A 24,388-nucleotide genomic window follows, 5' to 3' on the forward strand; every position below is an offset into this window, starting at 1 on the left:
TGCCTGTTTTAGAGATTCTGATGATTTAAATATTGCTAAATTTTTTAACTAAATATTTTCTGTTAGGCTTTTAAAAACTAAGAATACTAAGATTTTAGGTACGAAAGCATTCAGCCTTGGTGGTTAAATTTTGGTAAGAATTGGAAAATCATTCAGGGATCCTGACTTAACAATTATGTGGATCATTTCAGGCATCAGTAAGGAAAAGTTAACACGAAGGAAACGACCTAAGCACACACATTAAGAAATAAGGAGAAAGTGCTAGCAATGAGATGCTTTTCCGCTCTCATGTTTTACTGAGCAATGCAAAGTCAAACTGAAAAACAGGAAATGACATATTACGAAATAGACATATAAAATTTAATCCCTTTGGTTTAAAATACATCTTCAATGATACAATTAAAAATAACACACAAGACAAAATCAATTTCATAAAAAATATAAAATAGTTATATGACCCATATCCCATACCTTATCTTAGAAAACCAGCAATTGAGTTCCCATACGTCATTAGAATACTTTAACCTAAGACTGTTACTACCAGTCCATTTACACGAATGACCTAGCCTAGTTCCCTGAACCTAAAGATACCCGTGACTTTGTTATAAAATTCCAAATTTTAGTATTTTTATATATTTAAATGTGTACAAAATGTTCCCCTGCCACAGTAATGTATTTTTATAAATTCATGAATGTTTTCTAGAATTGTTAACATACAAGATAATCAAAGCACGAAGGCTCTGATGTGTGAAAAAACAATCATTTCTCAAAACAGGAAGATGAGAACCCCATTTCGAGTTGTATCACTTGGTACACAATACTTGCAATCTGTGTGCTGTAATTACAGTGTTTCTTCACTCTAAGTGCATCTGACTGATACTAGCATAACAAAAGACGTGATTGCAGTAGTGTTTTTCTTTCACTTCATTTGTTAAACAGTGCAGAAATCCAATTAACAACATTCTCAATAGCAAACAGAATCTCTGTCATTTGAGAAGGTTTTGCTATGCTACAGAATGACTGTGTTTAGAAAAACAGAGAAAAAGGTTTTTAGTGGGTTTCACTAAGCACAGTATTCTATCTGCTTGGTATACATCATCAAAAATAACTTAACCTTTGTTTAGGGCAAGTCTTTAAGGTAGCTCTTACTGCATATCTTCACTATATGTACACAGACACCATATTTATATATTATATATTTATATAAGACATGTATGTACACATTTACAGACCTTCAAAAATATATTGCACTTATATACAATGCAGCTTTATCTGAACTGAATCCATACTGTAACCCATTAACATTCTTCATGAGAAAGGCAGTTGATATGTCCAAGAAAGTCGCCAAGGAAGATTTCAGTAACATGCCCTGTTTAGTAAACATCTGGTGGAGAGTGAGAGGTTAAGGGAGAGAGGGCTCACCCCTGTACTCTTCAGGTGCGCTCCCACTAACCTGAGGCAGTGGAGTTGTACTGAATTCAGGCAAGGGCACGAAATCTTAAAGCCAAGCCTATCGCCTTTTCTGACTTCCGCTAGCGAGCAGGCCCACAACATTGTAGGCACAAGGCAGATATCCCAATATTTTGATAAATAACGTAGCAGATGTCCTAAAGCTTCCCAGAGACTCTGTTAACTCTTGGAATAAAGTTTTCACTTTAAATCCTGTATATATCAGGACATTCAAACATAATGGTATATGGATTTCTCTTTCATCTGAAAAACGCCAATGCAATAGATTAAATGCTACCACCAAGCCAGATGCAGCCCCGCCTCCAACCTGCAAGGAACCCCTTCCCTTGACATAGAGCTGTGCTGGCGACATGGCTGACTGGGGTTACCTGCACTTGCCAAACCATAAGATCTAGAAACACCTGCACTGAACTCCTGGGGAGCTGTGGCCTGCGGGCCTTTAGATCTCAGTCAGGGTGAGCTTGTACGACCCCCCAGCTTCTTCAATCTGCAGCTGGAAGGTGTCCTCATTGGAGTAATGCTTCACAATGTTGTCGTCCATGTTCACCAGGATCCTGGATAGGGGGGGACAAGACAAGCCAACTTCACTCCCACTCGGTTCTGAAGTCAGACCTAGATTTAACTGTTAGCTCTCCCACTTACTAGCTGCGGTATGTGAGGCAAATTATTTAAATCTCCTTAAGCCTCAACTTCCTCATCTATAAAATGGGGATAATAGTAGTACCCATCTTACAGGATTGTGGAGAGAACTGAGTTAGGAGGAAATTAGGTGATACATTTCTATCACAGCATTTGGAAAATGAAATATACTAGCTTATTTATGATTACTATCTCCAGCATGTATTTAATAGTAGTCACTTGCTAAATGGTACTTGGCTCATACCTGTGATCCCAGCACTTTGGGACACTGAGGCAGGAGAATCACTTGAGCCCAAGAGTTTGAGACCAGCCTGGATAATACAGCAAGATCCCATTTCTACAGAAAAATTTTAAAAACTAGCTGGACATGGTGGTATATGCCTGTAGTTCCTGCTACTTGGGAAGCTGAGGTGAAAGGACTGCCTGAGCCCAGGAGTTCAAGGGTACAGTGAGCTACGATTGCACCACTGGACTCCAGCCTGGGCGACAGAGTGAAACCATCTCTAAACGAATAAAGCAAAAGCACATCAATAACACTAACTTACACGATGTGAAGCCACAGCCCCCTGACATATTGCACACTCCAGCAAGTTAGCCTCCAAGTTTAAATGAACTATTATCAAACAAAAAATAAACAAAAAAACAAGAAAACAAACAAAAACAAATTAACTACTATTAAGTCCAACTCTTTCCACTAGAACCATCTAGAAATTTCCCATTAGAATTTGTTTTAAAACTAAGCCAAAAAATTCTTATGCTAGCCACTGCTTATCCATGCCAAACATCATAGACAGACAAAAAAGAACTAAAAATACTAATTCCTGGACAAAGCAGCAATATGATATAACTTGGAAATAGGATCCTGGGCAGGAGGGTAGAGCAGGGCATGGGCTGCAGAGGGAGCAGATACCAACCGTGGCTCCTACAAGCCTCTCGAGCTCTGAGCCTCAGCCGACTGTCTATAAACTATGAACAAGCCCTAAGACCAGCTGAGAAAGAAGACGTGAAGACCCAGCACAGCACCGTGGGACGTGCCCAACCCAGTGCGTGGCTCCAACGGGCTTGACGCACGAAGGTGCTGCCCTGGCCATCCTCAGTGTCGCTGGTCACACACCCTGGAGTGTGGAGCCATGGCACTGCTGCCAGGCATGTGGAGGGCAAAGAAGGTGACTTGGAGAAACAATACACAAAGATCTCCTCAAGGCAGATCAATTTTATCTAAGTCATTTCGTATATAATTTAGAAAAGCCACATTCTAGCACCCAGGTTTCTTTGGCTGCTTCTGGACTGGACACAAGGCGCACTGGCACAGAGGGTGTGTCACTAGCGTGCGCGGTGTGTTACACTGGTGCTGGGGGTGTCAACAGCACTGGGGGGTGCGTCTCACTGGCACTGCGGGGGGCATCGGCACTTTCCTCGCTCAGCCCTTCAGACAGGACACAGTGGCTGCTTACCCCTTTTTACACTTCTTGAATATTTTCCCAATCTTGTCATGGGGAACATCGTATTTGTCTGAGATCTAAAAGAGGAAAGAAAAATAATTACAAAACCCTGTATCAAGGCTTTAGAAACCAAACAACAAATACATACACATGTGCATAGTCACTCGACTTTGTTTTTCCAAAACGCAGACACAAAGACATGGAAAAGCCCCAGCTCGCGTGCTGGGGGCCTCCCCTCTCCTCAGCCCGGCTGCCCTTGCTGTAATGAGCTTCTCTGTGTAAACTCCGGTTGTCTTCCTTTCAGGGCATAGAGGCGATTTTTAATATTTTAAAAGAGAATGGGCAAACAGCTGATTCACTCTAGATCAAACATTGCACTTGTCATCCAGACCATCCTCAGGTTGGCATCACCAGCTTAACCTCAAGCCACAGAGCAAAGCTCAAGGTGGTGCTGAGAAACGGAGCCTCAGGTGGCGAACTTGTAGATCCCGCCAACCTTCCAAACACATGTGTTTCAGACCAGACCCTAGCTCCGAGTTCTCACCACACAAACCCTTTTTCTTTTCTGTACCAGTGGATAATACTTTGTGTTCTGATATGTAAGACCTGTCATGAGTTCCCTGTGAGCCATGAACAGTTATGCTCGCCCAGTAACTCTGCATCCTCTTCACTCTCCTCTCTCCCTGTAATCAGAGTAGGCACAATTCTTTTTTTTTTTTTTTTTTTTTTTTGAGTCGGAGTCTTGCTATGCCAGGCTGGAGTGCAGTGGCAGGATCTCAGCTCACTGCAACCTCCACCTCCCTGGTTCAAGCGATTCTCCTGCCTCAGCCTCCCGAGTAGCTGGGATTACAGCCACCCACCTGGCCAGTTTGCATGATTCTTAAAACATGATGAAGGGTCATCAAAAGGCAAGAAAAGAGAAACTCAGGGGACGTCCCAGGAGGCAGGAAGTGACAGTGGGAACGGCACTGCCTGTGCTGTGGGCAGGCAGGGATGCACTGAATGACACCCGTGGACTTGGGCCGCCTGGCTGAGAGACCGCACAGCAGCTCCCCAAACCCACGCCCCATCTCCCCGCTTTATCATCTTCATTGCACTTATCAGTACCTGAAAAATGACCTCAACTTCTTTGCTCATTTTGGTGTCTCTGTCTTCCTAACTAGAACATAAACTCCATTCAGCACTGTCACTGACGCTCGTAACTCCAGTGCCCGCCACAGTGCCTGGTATGAAGCGAGCCCTTTAAAAGATGTGTTAAATGAATTCAACATACTACAGTAATCAGAGGGAGCTAGGGGAGATGCTTTTAGCCCAATTATGGACACACTTTGAGCTTAAAGATCTCTACAGTCTATAGGAGACAGGTTGGTAAATACCTGCACTCAGGGCTGCTAACATGCGTTTTTCCAGGGCCCAGCCGGAACAGGAAATTAACATAGCAGCTTTCCACGTTTCCTCTCTTACTGATATCCCCACAGGGAGCATGGGGTCAGTTTATTCCAGCCTCATGCTGAGATCCTTGTAAGATGGACATATGGCCATCACTGGTTACACGTCTACTTTCTCTGCAATAGGCTGTGGTGAGGTATTGATACAAGTTCAGTAATTTCCTAGGATTGGGAGTTTCAAAGGTAGACTGAGGAGCCACTGTTTTTATTATGTATGAAGTTTTTAAGATTGTACCTGATTAAAAATCATTTTTGTTAGCTTCTAAGTGGCTTGCTAAATGGCAATCTCCCTTTAACCACGTATATAAAAATTAAACGATTTCATAGGCCATCACAAATGCATTCACTTCAGTGGAACAGGTATGACTGAGTGACTATGTGAGTTAAGATCCCTGGGTGAGGATAAAATGTGGGACGCACAATGATTCAAGAAAGGTGTCAAGGATTCCAGAAGGTCTGACAAAGGATTTGGATCATCTGATAAAGTGTTTCAGTGAAATCCTATGTATGTGTCCTTTCATTTTGTACAGGGGATTACAGAGTTGATCCTACTTACAGCTTCCATCAAGCCCTTCAAAGATGGGGTTTTGAGCATCAGGGCATCAAAGACTTCTTCTGACTCCTTTCGAACGTAGAGCAGCACTAATCAATCCCCAACCAGGAATGACGAAGGGAAGAGAGAGAAAAAAAGGATACAGTTCACATGAGCAAAAGAGGAAAACAGACCACGGTACCAGCTAAAATAAAAACCACATTCACATCAAGGATGGCGAGCATTAGCCAGTCTCAATTCTGTTTTAAGAACATGGGTTTCAGCTTCTCTGAACTTTGCTGTAAGTCCTAGCTCAAGCTAGATGTCAGTCTGATGGAAGAATTCCCAAGCAAGTGAAACTGGAAAAAATGTGCTTGAACCCTTTATGCTTTTGATAGACTCCGAACCCATTTCTGATTTAAAATTCCCACTGAGACACGGAAACCAACACACCTCTCTTTGGTTCTTCTATCCGGGCCAGCTTGGTAGAAGGAGGGACAGCAAAGTCATCTTCTGTGCCGTACGGCCCCCTTTTCAAGACAGAGCTGCAGTGATCCGAAATATGCCGTTAGCGATTCAACTTAACCAGCTGCATCAACAAAAGGTGTTTTAGAGCCTATCATGGAACTAGATTTAAAGTGACTTTCATTCTTTATCTGGTCCAGCTTCCTTATCTGTGGATGAAAAATCGGGCTGAAGGAAAATCCTGACTCCGGGGCTCATGGATATTCACAGGCAGACATGGGACCACACTCAGGCTCCCTGCAGCTATCTGCACTCTCATTAGATAAAGTTGCCTTCTCGAAGATGAGGCGCTTTGGTTTTTTTCTTTTTCTTTTTTTCTTTTTTTGAGACAGGGCCTCATTCTGTTGCTCAGGCTGGAGTGCAGTGGTGCAATCATGGATCATGGCTCACTGCAGCCTCAACCACCCAGGCCCAAGCAATCCTTCCACCTCAGCCTCCCAGGTGGCGCACACCACCACGCCCAACTAATTGTTTTAATTTTGTAGAGATGGGTTCTCCCTATGTTGCCCAGGATGTTCTCAAATTCCTGGGCTCAAGCGATCTTCCTACTTTGGCCTCCCAAAGTGCTGGAATTATAGGCGTGAGCCACCGTGCCTGGCTATTGGGTGCTTCTTTTCAGGAAACACTATGGTGGAGGTAGGATCTGAGATAACCTTGTACAGGCAGTGACAAAAGAGATGATGTTTCAAAACACTTAGGAAGTGTGAGCAGGAAAACGTAGGGCCAGCCTGGCTCAAACAGAATGGCCCACAAGAAGCCATATCTAGAAATTTTGGGAAGCCCACTCTACCGTGAATGTCCTGATTGTTCAGTTCTAAGGAATTAAATTTTACATGGCAGGGAAGAGGGAATATTTGAAAGTTCTGTGAGACAGAGTGTGGTCCCCAAAGCGTGGTCAAGACTGGAGGGGACCCCAGGACCTTCAGGCAGAAAAAGCAGGGGAAGGAGAGGCTGGTGCGATCCGAGCACAGGACTCCACGCATTTAAAATACGGTGGTGTCATGAAACCAGGGGAAGGAGAGGCTGGTGCGATCCGGGCACAGGGTTCCACGGGTTTAAAATACGGTGGTATCATGGAAGCCAGAAGGGGAGAACAGACCAAGGAGAGTCTGAGGAGAGAAAAGCTCAGATCGAGCACCTGACTACCAGGGGCACCTGGCATGGAGGGTCCAGCAGGCGCTGTCATGGCGAGCAAGAGAAGAGGTAAATAACTGAAAGTGAAGGGAGGGAGTGCTGGATTTGGAGCAGAATGGCCACTTCAGGAGCTGGGGCTAAGCCTCTGAGACTCTGCCATCTCCGTTCCTAGCACACAGCAGCCATCTAGTGAAGGTGCCTGCAGGACTCAAGCCTGAAACACTAAGAATCAAAGGGGCAGTGCAGGACTCGCCTTCAGAGAGAGGCACGGTGGGTAACGTGTGGGGCATGAATGTCCCCAGTATGATGGTTTAACCCCTGGGAATGAATGGAACATGAGGGAACAAGGATGCTGAGGAATGAACTTCCCATGGAAACCTTGGCTCTTTCCATCAGAATGCACCTTTCTGAGGGTAGATAACAGAAAGAGGGAGGCTGAGGCGGGAGGATTGCCTGAGACCAGGATTTCTACAATAATAATAATAATAATACAACAACAACAACAATAATTAGATGGGTGTGGTGGCATGTGCATGTAGTCCCGCCTACTCGGGAGGCTGAGGCAGGAGGATCACTTGAGCCCAGGAGCTCAAGGCTGCAGTGAGCTACGATTGCACCCCTGCAATCCTACATAGGCCTCAGAGCAAGACCCTGTCTCTAAAAGTAAAATGAAACAAAAACAAAAATAATCTTTGCCTTGTTGAAAAAGTCCCAGAGCCATCAAGAAGGTTCTGATGGCCCAAAGAGGGATAGTGTCAGCCCCCTCCACTAGGCAGAGTGTCTGAGTAGGGGGCTGCCCGGCACAGGAAGGCAGAGCCCAATTCTGGGACAACCTGCACATCAAAGTAAATGACTAATGAATCACAACTTATTGAATAAAACAGGAAACTATGAGTTCATACTGATAACCATAAATGAACGAGTAAACTGAAAGTTGGATGGGGAATGAGATATTTACAAAGCTACAATGCACCTCCCCAGGCAACACTTATTATCAAAGGAGCCACTCTGCAGTGGAGAAGCTGGCAGATACCACCTTAATCAAGTGACCAAAGAACACCATTAGTAACAGATAAACCGACATCAAGCGCCATCTGCTAGGACGCACGGAGAACCCAGTCTCACCTCTGTGACATCCCTGCCAGGCCTGGAATCTAACTATGAGAAAACAGCAGACACAGGCAAACTGAGAAGAGTCTACAAAACAGCTGGTTGCAATCTTCAAAAATATTTGGTCAGAAAAGTTAAGGAGTGTTTAGTTCTAGACTGTAGAAGATTAACAAACATGACAACTAACTACAACATGTGATCCTGAACTGGATCCTTTTTTGCTATAAAGGACATTATTGGTGCAAATGTAGCAATGTGAATACTCTGGTCTTGACTGTGACACAGCAGGATGTCCTTGTTGCTAGGATATTAGGATATATACCCCACGATATTCAGGAGTGATGGGCCATCAGGTTGGCAACTTACCCTCAATGGCTCAGGGAAAAATGAGTTCTTTGTACTCTACTTGCAGTTTTTCTACAAGTTTAATATTTTTTCCATTATTAAAACAAAACAAAACATAAATCTTACCCTTCACCCTCCAATTCTTCGGAGGCAATGGGAAGGACCTAAGACCAAAGAAATAGATTGCTTTTCAAATGTATGCTCAAAATGTTTGACCATAAATGAATTATTCCTAAAATGGAAATAATTTTGAATCTGATCAATCTAATATAAAATCCTTAAACCTTATTTTTCAATAACCAGATTCTTACAGACGTCTTGAACTCCCCTAACTCAGTGGTTGCGCCAAATCTGGTCTAAAGCCAGTTTAGGTAAATAGAGTCTTTACTGAAACAAAGCCATGCTCATTTATTCACATGCTGCTTATGGCCACGTGTACACTAGCGCGGCAGAGCTGAGCGGCACAGTGGAGACCGCGGGGTCCCAAAAGCCGAAAACCTTTACTGCCTAGCCCTTCACAAAAACAGTCTGCGAACCCCTGCTCACCTCCAGCTTCCCATTAGAAACTAAACGTACTGGCCACGGCTCCAAGAACTCTGACAAATCTTTAGTCCTTACGAATCTGTCCACCAAGTGCATGAAAGACTGTCTTTTTGATATTTATTTGCACTCAGCATAAAACCATGCTTCATTCTACTGAAGCTCCTATCTCTTGTAAGCCTTTGCCACAAAACAGGGAGTGACTATTTTTTAAAATTTAGCTTTAAATTTTAAAGCTAAGACATGCCAAGACATGGCCATTGGTAACTACATGTGGCAAGGATGGCTCAGTAACTGGAACCGTAAGAAGAGCCTTCGAATGTTCTTATGTTATGAGAGCTCCTTAACCTAGGTATTCCCCCAAGTTAAATCCAAAAAGATCACAGGCTCAAACTCCAAATTATGTGACTATTCCAGAATCTTTTAAATGAGTTAGGATATGTAGGTACGAAGAATGAACGAATGAATGAATACAAACAGAATAAAGCTGACAGGCTGCACTGCACCTTCCAATCAATGATGCTTACCATTTTTATTGCACGGGCATCATGTCACCCCAGCAGAATATGCCAAACAGCTGACTAACTGGTCAAACCTCACTCAATTTTGGCTTCTTTTTCCCATGAATAATGCCAAAGAATTTCCTTTTGCCATGCCTTCCTTCCTGGTAGCCTCCCCCGGGATCCTGGTTACCTACATGAGTGCCCCGCTGCAAGTTGGCAAAGTGCACGTCAGGAATGAAGAGGACAGGCTGAGTATCGAGATCAACGAAGGGTTTGAAAACCGTGATATCCAGTCGCTTGTGAGAGGGAAGCAGTGGTACTTTAACATCAGAAACTGGAAAAAAAAAATTAACAAAGAGGAAGCCAAGGTCAAAGGATTACATACAGACTGGATGCAGGCCACAGAGCCGTCGCCTCCGTGTAAGACACTCCAAGTGTAGCACTCTGTAAGATACAACAGGGCACGCTGCCTAAGAATCCCAGTTTATGTAAAGGAATTTGCTGTATGTATTTCCACTAAAATCAACTGAATTTTTTTTTTTTTTTTTTTTTGGAGACGGAGTCTTGCACTGTCACCCGGGCTGGAGTGCAGTGGCCGGATCTCAGCTCACTGCAAGCTCTGCCTCCCAGGTTTACGCCATTCTCCTGCCTCAGCCTCCTGTGTAGCTGGGACTACAGGCACCCGCCACCTCGCCCGGCTAGTTTTTTGTATTTTTTAGTAGAGATGGGGTTTCACCGTGTTAGCCAGGATGGTCTCGATCTCCTGACCTCGTGATCCGCCTGTCTCAGCCTCCCAAAGTGCTGGGATTACAGGCTTGAGCCACCGCGCCCAGCCAATCAACTGAATGTTTTATCAAATCAAAAGGGAAAAGGTATCTTCAAACACACACAGACACATATCCACAGAAGATTTGTGACAGAGGCGGAGCGTATTTAGTTTTCATTGGAAAGGCTAAAATTTATAATTATATAAACATAATTTGGGAGAAATTTCACCTCAGCTGTCCTCATTAAATAATTTACATTCCAACACTCACGGACCCACTGACTTCAGAACATACCAAGAAACTCAACAATAAGGTGAAGTGTAAGCATGTCCATCCAATTTTTAATTTAGTAAATTATAGACTTCATCTTCCCCAATAATCTGGCCCTGAAGTACTCAGTAATGAGGTCTCCTAGTTCGTCAGCTGCTCTCTGAAGTGTCACTGGGAGTTTGCACTTTGATACCAGTGGGAGAATCCTGACTAAGGTGTTGCAGGGCAAATGTCTGCTGAGCCAGACAGACCATTCAAAAGAGCGTGCCAGAAGCCCACGTACTACGGATGGAACCCTACAGGCACGAGCAGCCCCTTCTTCATTGTAGAGACAAGGTTTTGTGAATATGAATACTGGTCACAGTTAAAAAAAAAAGAAAACAAGAAAACAAAGCTTTCCTGGTGAAATGTCCAAACAGCAGCCCTATAGATTCTGCAAATATTAAAATACTATACTTAAGATACAAAATATGATCCTACTTGGAGTCAAGGCATCTTGAATTCTCAAGACCGTTATTATAACTTTAAAAAATCTAGACAAGTCCCAATTTTAACAGTGATTCATGCAGAACGTGTTGTCATTTTTCAAGACTGGAAGCAGGAGTCTGAACTAGAACTGACAGCCAAAAACGCTGAGGTCGGGAAAACCCGGGGATCTACCCTGTGGTCCCCAGGAAAACCCCCCGCTGAGCGGCATCTGCTGCTGATCTGAGGAAGAGGCAGCACCACACTGCAGACAGGAAGAACACCCACTGTCTTCTGTGTGCAAACTCCAGCCACCATTCTGAACAGAAAAGGTCTGAAGCTTGCCGGGAACATTTCTACTTACAGGCATTCAACTGGGAGCTGGGGTCAGGACACTTGCCTTTTCTTTTGCTTTGCTTTCGTTCTTCATCCCTGATTTTCCGCTCAGCTCCCTGTAGGTCAAGAGAAGACAAGATATGATTCTGTTTTCTGATCTTTAAAATATTTAACTCTTATCCTGACCAATGGAGTTTAGAAAAAGCCCTTCTCCCTTCTCTGGACAGGAACTCCATTACTTACTATATTCATGAGGCTTACCATAGTAGTTTCTTCTAAAAAGATTAGTCTTAAAAATTATATTTAATTCGATGAAATCACAGGGAACAACATTTATTTGAAAAACAAATAAAGCAAAATTCCGGCCGGGAGCGGTTGCTCACGCCTGTAATCCGAGCACTTTGGGAGGCTGAGGTGGGTGGATCATTTGAGGTCTGGAGTTTGAGACTAGCCTGGCCAACATGGTGAAACTCCACCTCTACTAAAAATACAAAAATTAGCCAAGCGTGGTAGCGGGCACCTGTAGTCCCAGCTACTTGGGAGGCTGAGGCAGGAGAATCGCTTGAACCCCTGAGAGATGGAGGTTGCAGTGAGCCGAGATCACACCACTGCACTCCAGCCTGGGTGACAAAGCGAAACTAGTCTCAAAAAAAAAAAAAAAAAAAAAAGCAAAATTCCTCCTTATAACGGATGTGGTCATGTTAAATGAAAGCTGAGAAAATCTGAGTATACCACACGCCTGCAAAGACACAAGCGTATCTTCCCTTTGTCCAGTAGGAAAAGGAAATGAAAGAAAAAACTAAGTCGGCCCTACTGTTGAGTATACTCTCCTATACGGCCAAGGTTATCACTGAAAGCTGTAATTCAGTCCAAGGGCCTGGCATCAACCATGTAGCAGATCTGACCAAGCTGAATTCACAAAGTGAAGATGGAACGAGAAATCTGCATAATCACTTAAAAGAGAAAAAGTGGGCCGGGCACGGGGGCTCACGCTTGTAATCCCAGCACTTTGGGAGGCCGCGGTGGGTAGATCACTTGAGGCCAGGAGTTCAAGACCAGCCTGGCCAACATGGTGAAACCCTGTCTCCACTAAAAATACAAAAAAATCAGCTGGGCGTGGTGGTGCATGCCTGTAATCCCAGCTACTCAGAAGGCTGAGGCACGAGAATCACTTGAACCCGGGAGGCAGAGATTGCAGTGAGCTGGGATCGCACCACTGTACTCCAGTCTGGGTGACAGAGTGAGACTCCCTCAAAGAAAAAAGAGAAAAAGTGTACTCAGAGTCCCAGAAAAAGGACACTCATGTACTCTGTATACTAACCGCGCAAAGACTGATAGTACCACGCAACTGAACCCACAACAATTTTCAAAAGAATCATATTAGTAATAAACACGACCTAAAGGCAAGCAATTAAGCATATTTAAAAACATTACATTTAATCATTTTGCTTGACTTACTGGAATTTCTGGATGGTACAGATTTCTTTACATAGTTATCCAGTTAAGGATGAACTGGTAGCTTATTTTTCTGTTAAATAAATTTGCGGATAGCAAAGAGAGGCAATAAAAATCCCACTGATCGTAGCATTATTATACAATAAAACACTTTAAAAACAGAAAACCACCTTCTGCCTTTTCTAGAAGGTGGTAGCATATTAACATAGTAAATATACAACCTGCTTATAAAAATTGCTATGTAACATTGACATAACAGTCCCTCCTTGACACAGAAAAACAGGTAAATACCCCAATCTCCTAGCCATTATTGTATGAAGTTGGTCTGGGTCTCCCTGTCCGTTCTAATAGTATAACCATAACTTCATTCTGATGATAAACACCACCCTCCTCCAAAAGGTGGAGGGTGCAGTCCCGTATTACAAAACAGGACTGTCCCTCCTTATTTACCTGTGTATCTATAAAGAATAAGGCATTTCTGCTTCTACATAACATGGAGTAACACAGATCACATTTACCCTCCACCCTGAAACAACAACAAAAACCAGACAAAATGCATAAAACAAGAATGCGAGGCCCTGACCAGTAGGCAACTAAACAACAGGGAGAACAAGAACGCGTGGCAAGTCCTAAAACCATGCTGGCTGCTGCCTTCAGAGTTCCCAGGCTGTGGCATGGGAGGGGGAGCCCATGTATTCTCAGTCCAGGTGCCCAGGGTTGAGGAGACAGAGCTGGAAGTCCACAGAGATCAGGGCAGCAGGACAAAGTACCAAAGAGGAAAAAGCTCCGAGATCTTTAGGGTGGCCAGGCACCAACAGGTACAGAGGTACCAGGAAGTTGCCCAAGGCTGGGGGTCAGGGTTGGGAACTGACATCTGAAAAGATTAGAGAAACAGTTCCCGAAACTCACACAGAGCCAGAAACAGTACCTGTTCCCACCATATGGGGTGGACTGGAAATCCTTGTAATGAGGATTATTACAAGGAAACAATATGACTGGAAAAACTTGTAATGAGCAGGACACTTGGTAGAATATTCAGGAAAATCCTGCTCAGGAGCACAGAATGATTAGCCTTACATTGAGCACAGCTCCAGATCCGCCTATCAAATCATAGACATAAGATCTGAAAGATCAAATGGTTTCCAAGCAACTTAACCAGATTTCAGGACAAAATTCAAGGAGATTCACAATAATATAAAAATGTCGAGCACCCAGGAAGGTGAAAATCACCGAATGCCACACAAAGAGTAAACACGATCCAAAAAACCCGAAAAAGGCCTCAGACTCATTTACTGTGCTCAGCCACTGTGCTTTGTATACCTGATGCAAAAGCCAGGGTGAAAGACCAGGACTCTGACAGCAAACATACTTCCAGTTACCTAGCCCCTTCTAAAAATCTCAATAAAAGACAAGCTCCCTTAACAGGATGAAAAGAACTGCCCCCCTCCCCCGCCGAAAATAGGTCCAACATTTTTGAGTTGGAAAAAGTCAAGATCTTGCTGTCTTAGTTCAATGGACCGTCCACTCATCTGCAGTTGCTCCCCAGTTCCGAGCCAGCACAAACTTTCCCCTCAAGACTCGACGCACCTTCCAGACTCTCCCTGCATCGAATTCAGCTCAGCCCCTGGCTCTGCACTGGGCAAAAGTAAGCCTCTCTTCTCCAGATAAAAAGGAGCCACACCAGGGAAAACAGGTCATGCAGAGATCCCTCTGGGCCTTGCACTGTGAAGGCACAGCCCTTTGTGATTCATCCAATCAGACACAGCTGAAGAAGAGCCTCCGTGCAGGGTTGACTGCCTACACCTCCAGCAGCTGGGCTCAGAGGGGCCTGTGCGCACCTCCTTTACTTATCAGACATGCCCAACAAAATGTACTCATCAATCCTTCTAATCTTTCAGTTAAAAAGTAATTTTAAAAATCTCTCTATAATGTGTCTTTGCAAGGCCAAAACAATAATTAAGCTATTTTAGGCCAGGCACAGTGGCTCACACCTGTAATCCCAGCACTCTGGGAAGCCAAGGTGGGCAGATCACATGAGGCCAGGAGTTCAAGACCAGCCTGGCCAACCTGGCAAAACCCTGTCTCTATTAAAAATACAAAAATTAGCTAGGTGTGGTGGGTGCACATCTGTAATCCCAGCTACTGGGGAGACTGAGGCACAAGAGTCGTTTGAACCCGGGAGGCAGAGGCTGCAGTGAGCTGAGATTTCGCCACTGCACTCCAGCATGGGCAACAGAGCCAGACTCTGTCTCAAAAAAAAAAAGCTGTTTTACACTTTCGGAAGCCAAGGTGGGAGGATCACTTGAGGCCAGGAGTTCAAGACCAGCCTGGGCAACATGGCGGGAACCCTTCTCCACAAAAAAATTAAAAAATTAGCTGGGTGTGATGGGATGTGCCGTAGTCCCAACCACTTAGGAGACTGAGTTCGGGGGATCGCTTGAGCCCAGGAGGTTGAGGCTACAGTAAGGAGTAATTGCACCACGGAATTCCAGCCTAGATGACAGAGTGAGACCTCATCTCTGATAAAGGCTGGGTGCGGTGGCTCACACCTGTAATCCTAGCACTCTGGGAGGCCGAGGTGGGCAGATTACTTGAGCTCAGGAGTTGGAGACCAGCCTGGGCAATATGGCGGAACCCCATCTCTACTAAAAATACAAAAAACTAGCCGGGCATGGTGGTGTGCACCTGTAATCCCAACTACTGGGGAGGCTGAGGCAGGAGAATTGCTTGAACCCAGGAGGCAGAGGTTGCAGTGAGCTGAGATTGCACCACTGCACTCCAGCCTGGGCGACAGAGCGAGACTGTCTCAAAAACAAAATAAAATAAATAAATAAATAAATAAATAAATAAAATAATTTTAAAAGTTATTCTATATTAGCAGCTATATTCTCATTTTGACATTAAATATTAAAGAGACCCTGGTCCTTTTCCGTGAGTGTGTCTCAAACACTTGTTCCAAGCATCCCTGCCGACCTTACCTTGTCACAGAAGACCTTGATCTGGCAGTAGGCCCGGTGCACAGGCTTGTTGCTGCGGTTGTTGTAACTATAGGTATCAATTTGAATGTTAAGAGGCAACCCCTTCACTCCCTTCTGGGAAGAGAAGTCTGTGCTTAAGCAGTTCACAGAGATGAAAACCTGCAAAGGGAAGAGAAGGTTCCATAAGCAACAGGCACCAAGTCAAACCTAGCACAGCTCATGAAAATATTAACATCACTGAAATTACTCAAGTCTATTTTAAATGAGAAGTTCAGTTTCTCATTTTTTAAAAATGGGTTTTTAAAAAGAGGTGATCAGGGGTTTATTTTAAAACTGCTGTTGGTCATAGAAATAGCAGACCTTAAAGAGGAGGAAGAGTCGGCAGCTCTGAACCTCTGCTCATGTTTCCTTCCAGAATCCCTAATATCAGCTAGGACAGGGGAAGAGGCTGATTAGCTTTCCCGATGCCATTTTCCAAACTTACCAATAGCATAGCTCCCTCTGCAGTTGTTCTGTAACTTAGTAAAAACTTCCTGGGAATCCACCTATGTTTACGTTGACACCACCTCTTAGGATAACCTGTAGTACTATATGTCCTCATATTTTAGAACTTATGAAATCGGTGTTCCTCTAATCCACAATTTTTATAAGATTCTAATGAAGTTCTCTCTCAATCTCTGCCCATCCAGACTAAACAGTCCTCATTTCTTTCCACTTTGTTCTTATTAATCTTTTGGTTAACAAATCACATTGGGCCCAGTCTTCAAGGAATAATTTATAATTTACAATTATTTCCACACTCCTTTCTAGGTACGGAAATATCAGTGCAAGGGTCTTTTATTTAAACATAACTGGATTCTTTACATGCTCAGATTAAACCTAAAACAAAAGTGGTGAAGTTTGTTAATAGACTGAGAACTTAACGATCACTAAACACTCAGGAATGTGTTCCTCGTTCAAGACGTTCCACACAGATGCGGTCAAAACTTCCTAGAATAACCTGGGAAGATGTTATGCTGGTGGGTCTATTTCCATGAGAGAAAAGAAGAATCCAATTCCTTAAGCCACAGTTCTACTATTCAATCATGAAATTACTTTAGAGAAACTGTCTAAACCAGACTTTGAGCTTCTCAACCCACAGTTTCAAAAGTCTGCTTTCCTAGTGGTGGCCCAAGCCACCACTTCCCATGGGAGCAATTTTTTTTTTTTTAAGACAGTCTGGCTCTGTCGCTCGGGCTGGAGTGTGGTGGTGTGATCTCAGCTCACTGCAATCTCTGCCTTCTGGGCTCAAGCCATGCTCCCACCTCGGCCTCCCAAGTAGCTGGGATCACAGGTGTGTGCCACCACGCCCAGCTAATTTTTGTATTTTTTTTGTAGAGACAGGGTTCCATTATGTTGCCCAGGCTGGTCTTGAACTCCTGAGCTCAAGTGATCCTACCATCTTGGCCTCCCAAAGTGCTGGGATTACAGGCAGGAGCTACTACACCCAGCCCACAAGAACAATATTTAAAGATGACTTCCAAGTGCAGTAGGTTAGTACCAGGTACACTCACTCCAGCTGTTAGCGTGTGCCTGAGCTATGCACTAAGCCGGCGAGAAGCCATCCAGGGGGATCCCCCACCATCGAAATGGAAGGCAGAAGATGTCATACCCTTCTCTCCTCTCCTGGGCTCCAAATCAGTTATCTCCCAGCACACTTTCTCAAAAGTTAAAATAAACTGAGTCACATTATGAATATGACACTGGAAGCTGCTACTTAAGAGGAACCCAGTGCACAGCAAATAAACATGTGCCATTTCCCAGCTATTTTTATCATTCTGGATTTTTAAAATGTTTTTGAGCTCCCTTTCAACTAGTTTTAGAATTTATTTCTGATGCATGTGTACCACATAGTGGACATTATTGGAATTAACAGTTTTTAAAACTAAGACTGGCCCATTTCAGACCCAAGAGCTGACAGGGGAAGATTCCTTCTAGCCCCTGGGTCAACAACCAAGAATGGGTCCACCAGGAGCAGCACTGGGTGTCACTGGCTGAACCAGGGCAGATGGGGAGAAATTTAAGTTATAACGGGGGTGGGGGACAGCTATAATAACTTTTTTTTTTGAGATGGAGTTTTGCTCTTGTTGCCCAGGCTGGAGTGCAATGGTGCAATCTCGGCTCACCGCAATCCTGCAACCTCCGCCTCCTGGGTTCAAGTCCTTCTCCTGCCTCAGCCTCTGAGTAGCTGGGATTACAGGCACTCACCACTACGCCTGGCTAATTTTTGTATTTTTAGTAGAGGGGGGGTTTCACCATTTTGGCCAGGCTGGTCTCAAACTCCTGACTTCAAGTGATCGGCCCGCCTTGGCCTCCCAAAGTGCTGCGATTACAGGCGTGAGTCACCACGCCCGGCCCAGCTATAAGAACTTTAAGATGAAAGAGAAGGAAGGGAGGGAGAAGAGGAAAGTCAGGATCATGGTGACAAAGATGGCTCCCCAGAAGGCATGCAAAATGCAAAAGCTGAGGTCGGGATTTTACCCTCACTCTAGGCTACACACTGTTTCTCAGCAGGAAAAGACCAACACATCCTAAAAAGAGGAAGGACTTGTCCAAGTTAACAGATTTCAAAGTCATTTCTGATCTTGTCCCTTCACAAGCCCTCCACCCCAGCTGGTCTCCTCACCATCCCCGAACACAATCTGCACATCCATTCCCGCCTCACCTCGGTCCTCGTCCGCTTCCTGCTCCAGGCTTCTTGCTCATGACTTCCCAGGCAGGCCCGCCTCCACAGCTCCCCCCGTCTGTCTCCATCTGTAAGGCCGGCCCAAGTCCCACCCCACACACGGTCACAAGCACGCAGATGGCAGCACGGGCTGGCCACACAGCAGAGGGACCACACACTGTGCACCTGGCGTCAGGACCTGTGCTGGGCATGTCAAGCACGGTCTCACCGAATCACCCACAGGGAAAGGGACTATCATCCTTCTTGCACAGATGAAGCCCACAACGGTGTTTAAAGTTGTCCCAAGGTAGAAAGCGATGCACTGGGGTTCATTGGAGGGCTTTCCCCTTCACACCCCACTACGACTCCCAAACCAACATCTTCCACAAATAGCTGGCTCTGATCTCCTACCTGGGATGGTTTGCCTTTTGATATGTGCATGGTTTATCTCCCTGACTAGACTGTAAATATTTAGCAGGCCGGGTCCGTAATTCTACGCTTTGTCCCTTCTAACACCGAGCACAGTACCTTATCCTGCCTGCTATAAGTTTTCTTTCCACTTAAATTTATTTCCAGTAAATAAATAAATTGCTTTAACTTAAAGAATACCTAGATCTAGATATATAGGCAAAAGTGGCACATACATTACAGAAAATATGTGCTTTGACTTTATATCTTTTATTTATTTATTTATTTATTTTTGAGATTCAGTTTCGCTCTTTTCGCCCAGGCTGGAGTGCAGTGGAGCTATCTCAGCTCACCGCAACCTCTGCCTCCCGGGTTCAAGCGATTCTCCTGCCTCAGCCTCCCGAGTAGCTGGGATTACAGGCTTGTACCACCACACCTGGCTAATTTTGTATTTTTAGTAGAGATGGGGTTTCACTATATTGGCCAGGCTGGTCTCGAACTCCTGACCTCATGATCCGCCCGCCTCGGCCTCCCAAAGTGCTGAGATTACAGGTGTGAGTAACTGCTGCCAGCCACGTTTTTTTAAAAAACACTTCAAGTACAATCCCTAAATCCACAAATCAGAGGTATGGAGAGTCTGCGGAATGCATTCAGGTTTCTAAAAAAGTCCATGCAAACAACTAAGCAAAGTAACCAAACCACCATATATTTTTCAATTTACAACCAAATGGAAAATCCGAATTTTTTCTGTCATTCTAGGCCATGTGGCTCAATTTCTAGTTCAAAAACAGCTAGCTGCCTGGGAAAGTTCAACTTTACCCTCACGATTCCAGGAAGTCTTCGACCCAAAGTGATACTACCTTTACAAGAGGATTTCACAGTAATCCAACCCAAAACCTAACCTCCCCTTGCTTCTCGGTTTCAAGTTTCTATTCAAAAAAGAAATGAGCAGGGGCCAAATCCCAGGATCAGGGCAAACACAGAGCTTCGGCACAGCTTTGCCCATGCTGGTGTGCATTTGTGATGATCTGTGGTCTCTTACTGATATACATTTCTCTCTTATTTTAAAAAATCAGTTATTTCCAAACTTGGCAGTTTTCTAAATGTATTAAAGAAAGTTTACAATGGTCCTAATTCAACATTAAAAAAAAATGCTACCTTGCCTAGATAAATACACAAACATCCCAGGAGAAGATGACAAAGCTGTGAAACGTAAGCACTGCAGGCCACGAACATGAGAGACAGGAACAGTGGGCTGAAGATGCCAGACAGAAGATGGGGCCGGTGGTCGCGATGCCCCTGCTCTTAAGAAAGGATCCAAGGTAAGAACACAGACGATCAAGGGGACATGCTGGTGCAGAGGGGACATGTGTGCTGGGTTTAACCCTCAACCAAAGTCTACAAGCAGAGCCACATTCCCAACAGAAGCAGCTTAGGTCTAAACATCAAAGCATCTGAGCTGGCCCCTAACTAGCGCTGCGACCCAGTGCAAGGGTCCTTACCTGTCAAAGGGCAAGGTGAATTCGTGGATCTCTGGATGACTACCTCTGGACTTCCATGATTATATACTTACATTGACAAAGGATGAATCCTATATCTATACTGTTTTTACTGGTGACAATAGTTTCGTGTAATACATTTATCTATCAACTTTTTATAAGTCATATTAGTTTAAAAATACCACATAAGTTGCCAGTTAAAGTCATCACAATAACTACTTATGTAAAACTTAAGAATCTCATACAGCAATGGCTCTCAAAGTGTGATGCCAGGAGCATAGCATGAGGGAACTTGTTGGAAATGAAGATCCTGGTGCCCACCCCAGACTCACTGAATCCAAAAACTCAGGGAGAGTGGAAGGGGAGGTTAACAAGCTCTCCAGTTAATTCCAAATTTAATTCACACTAAAGTTTCAGAATCCTGTCTGTACAACAGTGCCTCACAACCCTGACTGAATTAGTTGTGCCTGGCAGGACTTAAAAACATACAGATGTCGGATATCCTGGCCACATCCCAGAGATTCTGATTTCATTGTCCTGGGGTGGGTTCGAGATGCTGGGACTGTTTTTTTTTTTTTTTTTTTTTTTTTTGGGCTCTGCACCAAATTCGAGTAATTTGAGTGATTGGCCAAGATAGAAACCACTGCAGTGAAGTGATTAGTCTTCTAGCTGCTTACACACTAGGATCCACAAAAGGTCTCCCTTGGCTCTAAAACTCTGAGATTATTAAAGCAAGTTCCAATACATGGCTTCCTTTCCTTAAAGAGTGAAGATATTTTTTTATGTATTTATATGTATGCCAGCAGGTTTTTAACATTAAACAAAATTTTACAGAGGCATAGCCCTATCAAATAAGAATATTCATGTAATTTAACTTAAATAATACCTAGATCTAGATATATAGGCAAAAGTGGCACACACATACAGAAAGATCTAGATTAAAGCCATTTTGTTCAACCCTGCTATTCAATAAGATCATGCAAATCCTCATATACTCAAAAGTTCTTAAGATATTAACCAGGAAAAAAAAAAAACCAATTACACACATATTAAACTCTCCCGCTTATTTTTATTACTCATGTTATGTTTGATTTCATAGGGATTGGCATTTGTGGTGAACTTGTGTGTTCAGCTGAAGGCTGAGGTTGTAACTCTGAACCACAGGACAAAGCATGATGTGTTGCCTTCCTCACTAAATGGCAACCTCCTTGAGATGACCCTGTCTTTTTTTTTTTTTTTTTTTTTTTCTGAGACGGAGTCTTGCTCTGTGCCCCAGGCTGGAGTGCAGTGGCGCGATCTCGGCTCACTGCAAGCTCCGCCCCGCCGGGTTCACGCCATTCTCCTGCCTCAGCCTCCCGAGTAGCTGGGACTACAGGCGCCCGCCACCTCGCCTGGCTAATTTTCTTGTATTTTTAGTAGAGACGGGGTTTCACCATGTTAGCCAGGATGGTCTCGATTTCCTGACCTCGTGATCCGCCCGTCTCGGCCTCCCAAAGTGCTGGGATTACAGGCTTGAGCCACCGCGCCTGGCCGACCCTGTCTTAATAATCATCTCTATGTCTCATGCCTGGATCATAACATATGCTTAACATATGCTTTTAATAAAAGGAGGAAAATACATACTGGGTATTGAATAAGTATGCCTAAGAATAAGTACAAAGTAGATATATAAAATATTTTTTATCCCCTTATCTAAACCAGAAGCAACTATTTTTCTGTAAAGGGCCCGATAGTATTTTCACATCCGTGGGCCACATGCAACTACCCAACTCTGCAGTAATAGTATAAAAGTAGCCACGGATATGAGTGTGGTGGTGTTTTGATAAAACTTGATTTATATAAACAGGCAGCTAGCTGGCCCAGCCTCAGAGGTGTCATCTGCTGACCACTGATCTAAACCATCCTCTAAGTTGCTTGGACATTAATTTATCCTTACATCATCATGATGGAGTAAACAGGGAGGAGGTGTATTTCTCTGTTTGTAATTGAGTATTTCCACTTTCCGCATAAGTGACTTCCTGGCAAGACATCCAGTGTGTGCTGTGCCCATGCATCGCTCCCCTGTGGAAACACACTGTCCCTATCAGCACAGCCCACGCTCATGGAGGGACCAGGCAAGTTCTGAGGGAGAAGTGCAGCTTCTGGGGAGCTTCATGGTCAGGAGGCGGCCTTCTTTAGTCTGCAACTAAACAGTTTTGTTTAATGTTAAAAACCTGCTGGCATACATATAAGGCGAGTGTAGAAACACAAGCCAGAGCTCTCCCTTGGGTCCAGTGGGAGCAACAAGATGGGCACACTTTGTTCCTCAGTTTTAACACTTTGCATGGATTCTACCTAATGGGGAGCCCCGAGTGAGCAAGAGCACAGGGCTATTCACCCAAATCCAGGTAAAACCAGGCTCGGACTGTTCCTATCCTGCAGACAAATAGTATCAATGTGATTACAGAAAACACTCCACTATCTTTACAGAGGATGGGAAAGAGGTAAAAAGTACGATGAATGAGGACACATCCAACTCCTCCTTTATAAAACATATGGGAGTGCATGTATACACACACACACGCTTAAAAAGCCCCATTTCAGAATCGGAGTAGGCTGAAGATTTACAACCTTCCTTCTCTAGAAAGATGTGAAGATCTCTGACATAAAACTTTAAGAACTCAAAAGATGACCTTTTCTGTTTTCATGCTTCCCACTTATTTTGAGAGAAAACATTTGTATTCAAATAATTAGAACATTAATGTCAAAAGATGAGCAACTAATATTATTCCCACCCAAATTATTGGAAGAGAAAAAAACTAACCACAAACATAAACTGCTGAACAATCCAAGGTGCTCTACAAGATTCCTTTTAAAACGTCTAGCCCATTTTTCTAAGGACAGTTCCTCATTCCTGACCAATAATTTATGCCCTTAGAATGTTTCAAAGTATTTAATTTTGTTTTCAAACCTCAGTTTGAAAATGAGAGGAAAACAAAATAAGATGATTTAAATGATCAAAGGATTAACTGATACAGACTTTTATTCTAAATGCTCTCAAGCACGGAAACCAACAAGAAATCAGATCTTGAATTTATAATGATTCCTCCAGGAAGCACTGCGGCAGCCACATCAGCGCTGTTCACACTTGGCTGCTTCCGCCAAGTTAGTCCTCAAAGAGAAAACAAGGAGGAAAAAGACAAAACAAAACAAAACAAACAAACAAAAAAACCCACTGTGCTCAAAACAGAGATCACCATCAGAGGTTCATTTCACAGCAGGTATAAGGAAAGTAACTGAGAATCAGTTTTATAAAATCCCCAACTCACCCACTCCTTTTGAGCTTTATCATCAACACTACAAACCAAGACACAATTCCAATAAAGCATGCTAACCGTGTAGTCTAAAGAGAGTAGTCAGGAATGTGAACTTTAACAAGTGAATTTAATTTGTGGAGAGAAATGCACTTATCCTCACTGCCTACCCTAAAAACATTCACCTTTCACAAGAATATCACACAGCGCACAGTCTCTGGCTATCAGTATCTTTAAACTCAAAAGAGACGGTGTCAAGCTGTGACTGAGCCTCAGGCTTTGAAGATATAGATGGCAAAAGACACACAGTTAAACAGGTGACAAAGCCAAGGCCAGGACCCAAGTCTCCTGATTCCAACCTCAAGGCTCTTTTCTCAAAACCACACTGCAACAGTGACAAATAGAAAGCCAGAGAAGTACCTTGTGGAAAAATTGTTTGGTGAAGTAGACGAACGTAGAGAAAAGGGCGAACCCCGAATGGTTCTGAGCAGGTTGCTTTTTGGTCACGAGGCATGAAATTAAAGG

General features: G+C 43.9%; 1 protein-coding gene across 4 annotated transcripts in view; it reads right to left on the minus strand.

Moving 5' to 3' along the window:
* Window positions 1-338: 338 nt before the first annotated feature.
* GRHL1 (grainyhead like transcription factor 1) overlaps window positions 339-24,388 on the minus strand; it is a 47,912-nt gene continuing 23,862 nt past the window's right edge. For 2 of the 4 annotated variants that reach the window (XM_015111687.3, XM_077960150.1), the window contains exons 9-16: window positions 15,960-16,118; window positions 11,555-11,642; window positions 9,883-10,022; window positions 8,772-8,809; window positions 5,985-6,076; window positions 5,556-5,641; window positions 3,564-3,628; window positions 339-2,024 (exon numbers count right to left, since the gene is read on the minus strand). In XM_015111687.3, coding sequence (XP_014967173.1) covers window positions 1,910-2,024; window positions 3,564-3,628; window positions 5,556-5,641; window positions 5,985-6,076; window positions 8,772-8,809; window positions 9,883-10,022; window positions 11,555-11,642; window positions 15,960-16,118 — 783 coding nt within the window. In that variant the 3' untranslated portion in view covers window positions 339-1,909. Of the gene's footprint in view, window positions 2,025-3,563; window positions 3,629-5,555; window positions 5,642-5,984; window positions 6,077-8,771; window positions 8,810-9,882; window positions 10,023-10,073; window positions 10,133-11,554; window positions 11,643-15,959; window positions 16,119-24,388 lie in introns of all 4 variants that reach the window. The other 2 variants (XM_001090260.5, XM_077960149.1) reach the window with 2 other exon arrangements.

This window comes from Macaca mulatta, chromosome 13, assembly GCF_049350105.2.
Source record: "Macaca mulatta isolate MMU2019108-1 chromosome 13, T2T-MMU8v2.0, whole genome shotgun sequence".
NCBI classification, from domain to species: domain Eukaryota; kingdom Metazoa; phylum Chordata; class Mammalia; order Primates; family Cercopithecidae; genus Macaca; species Macaca mulatta.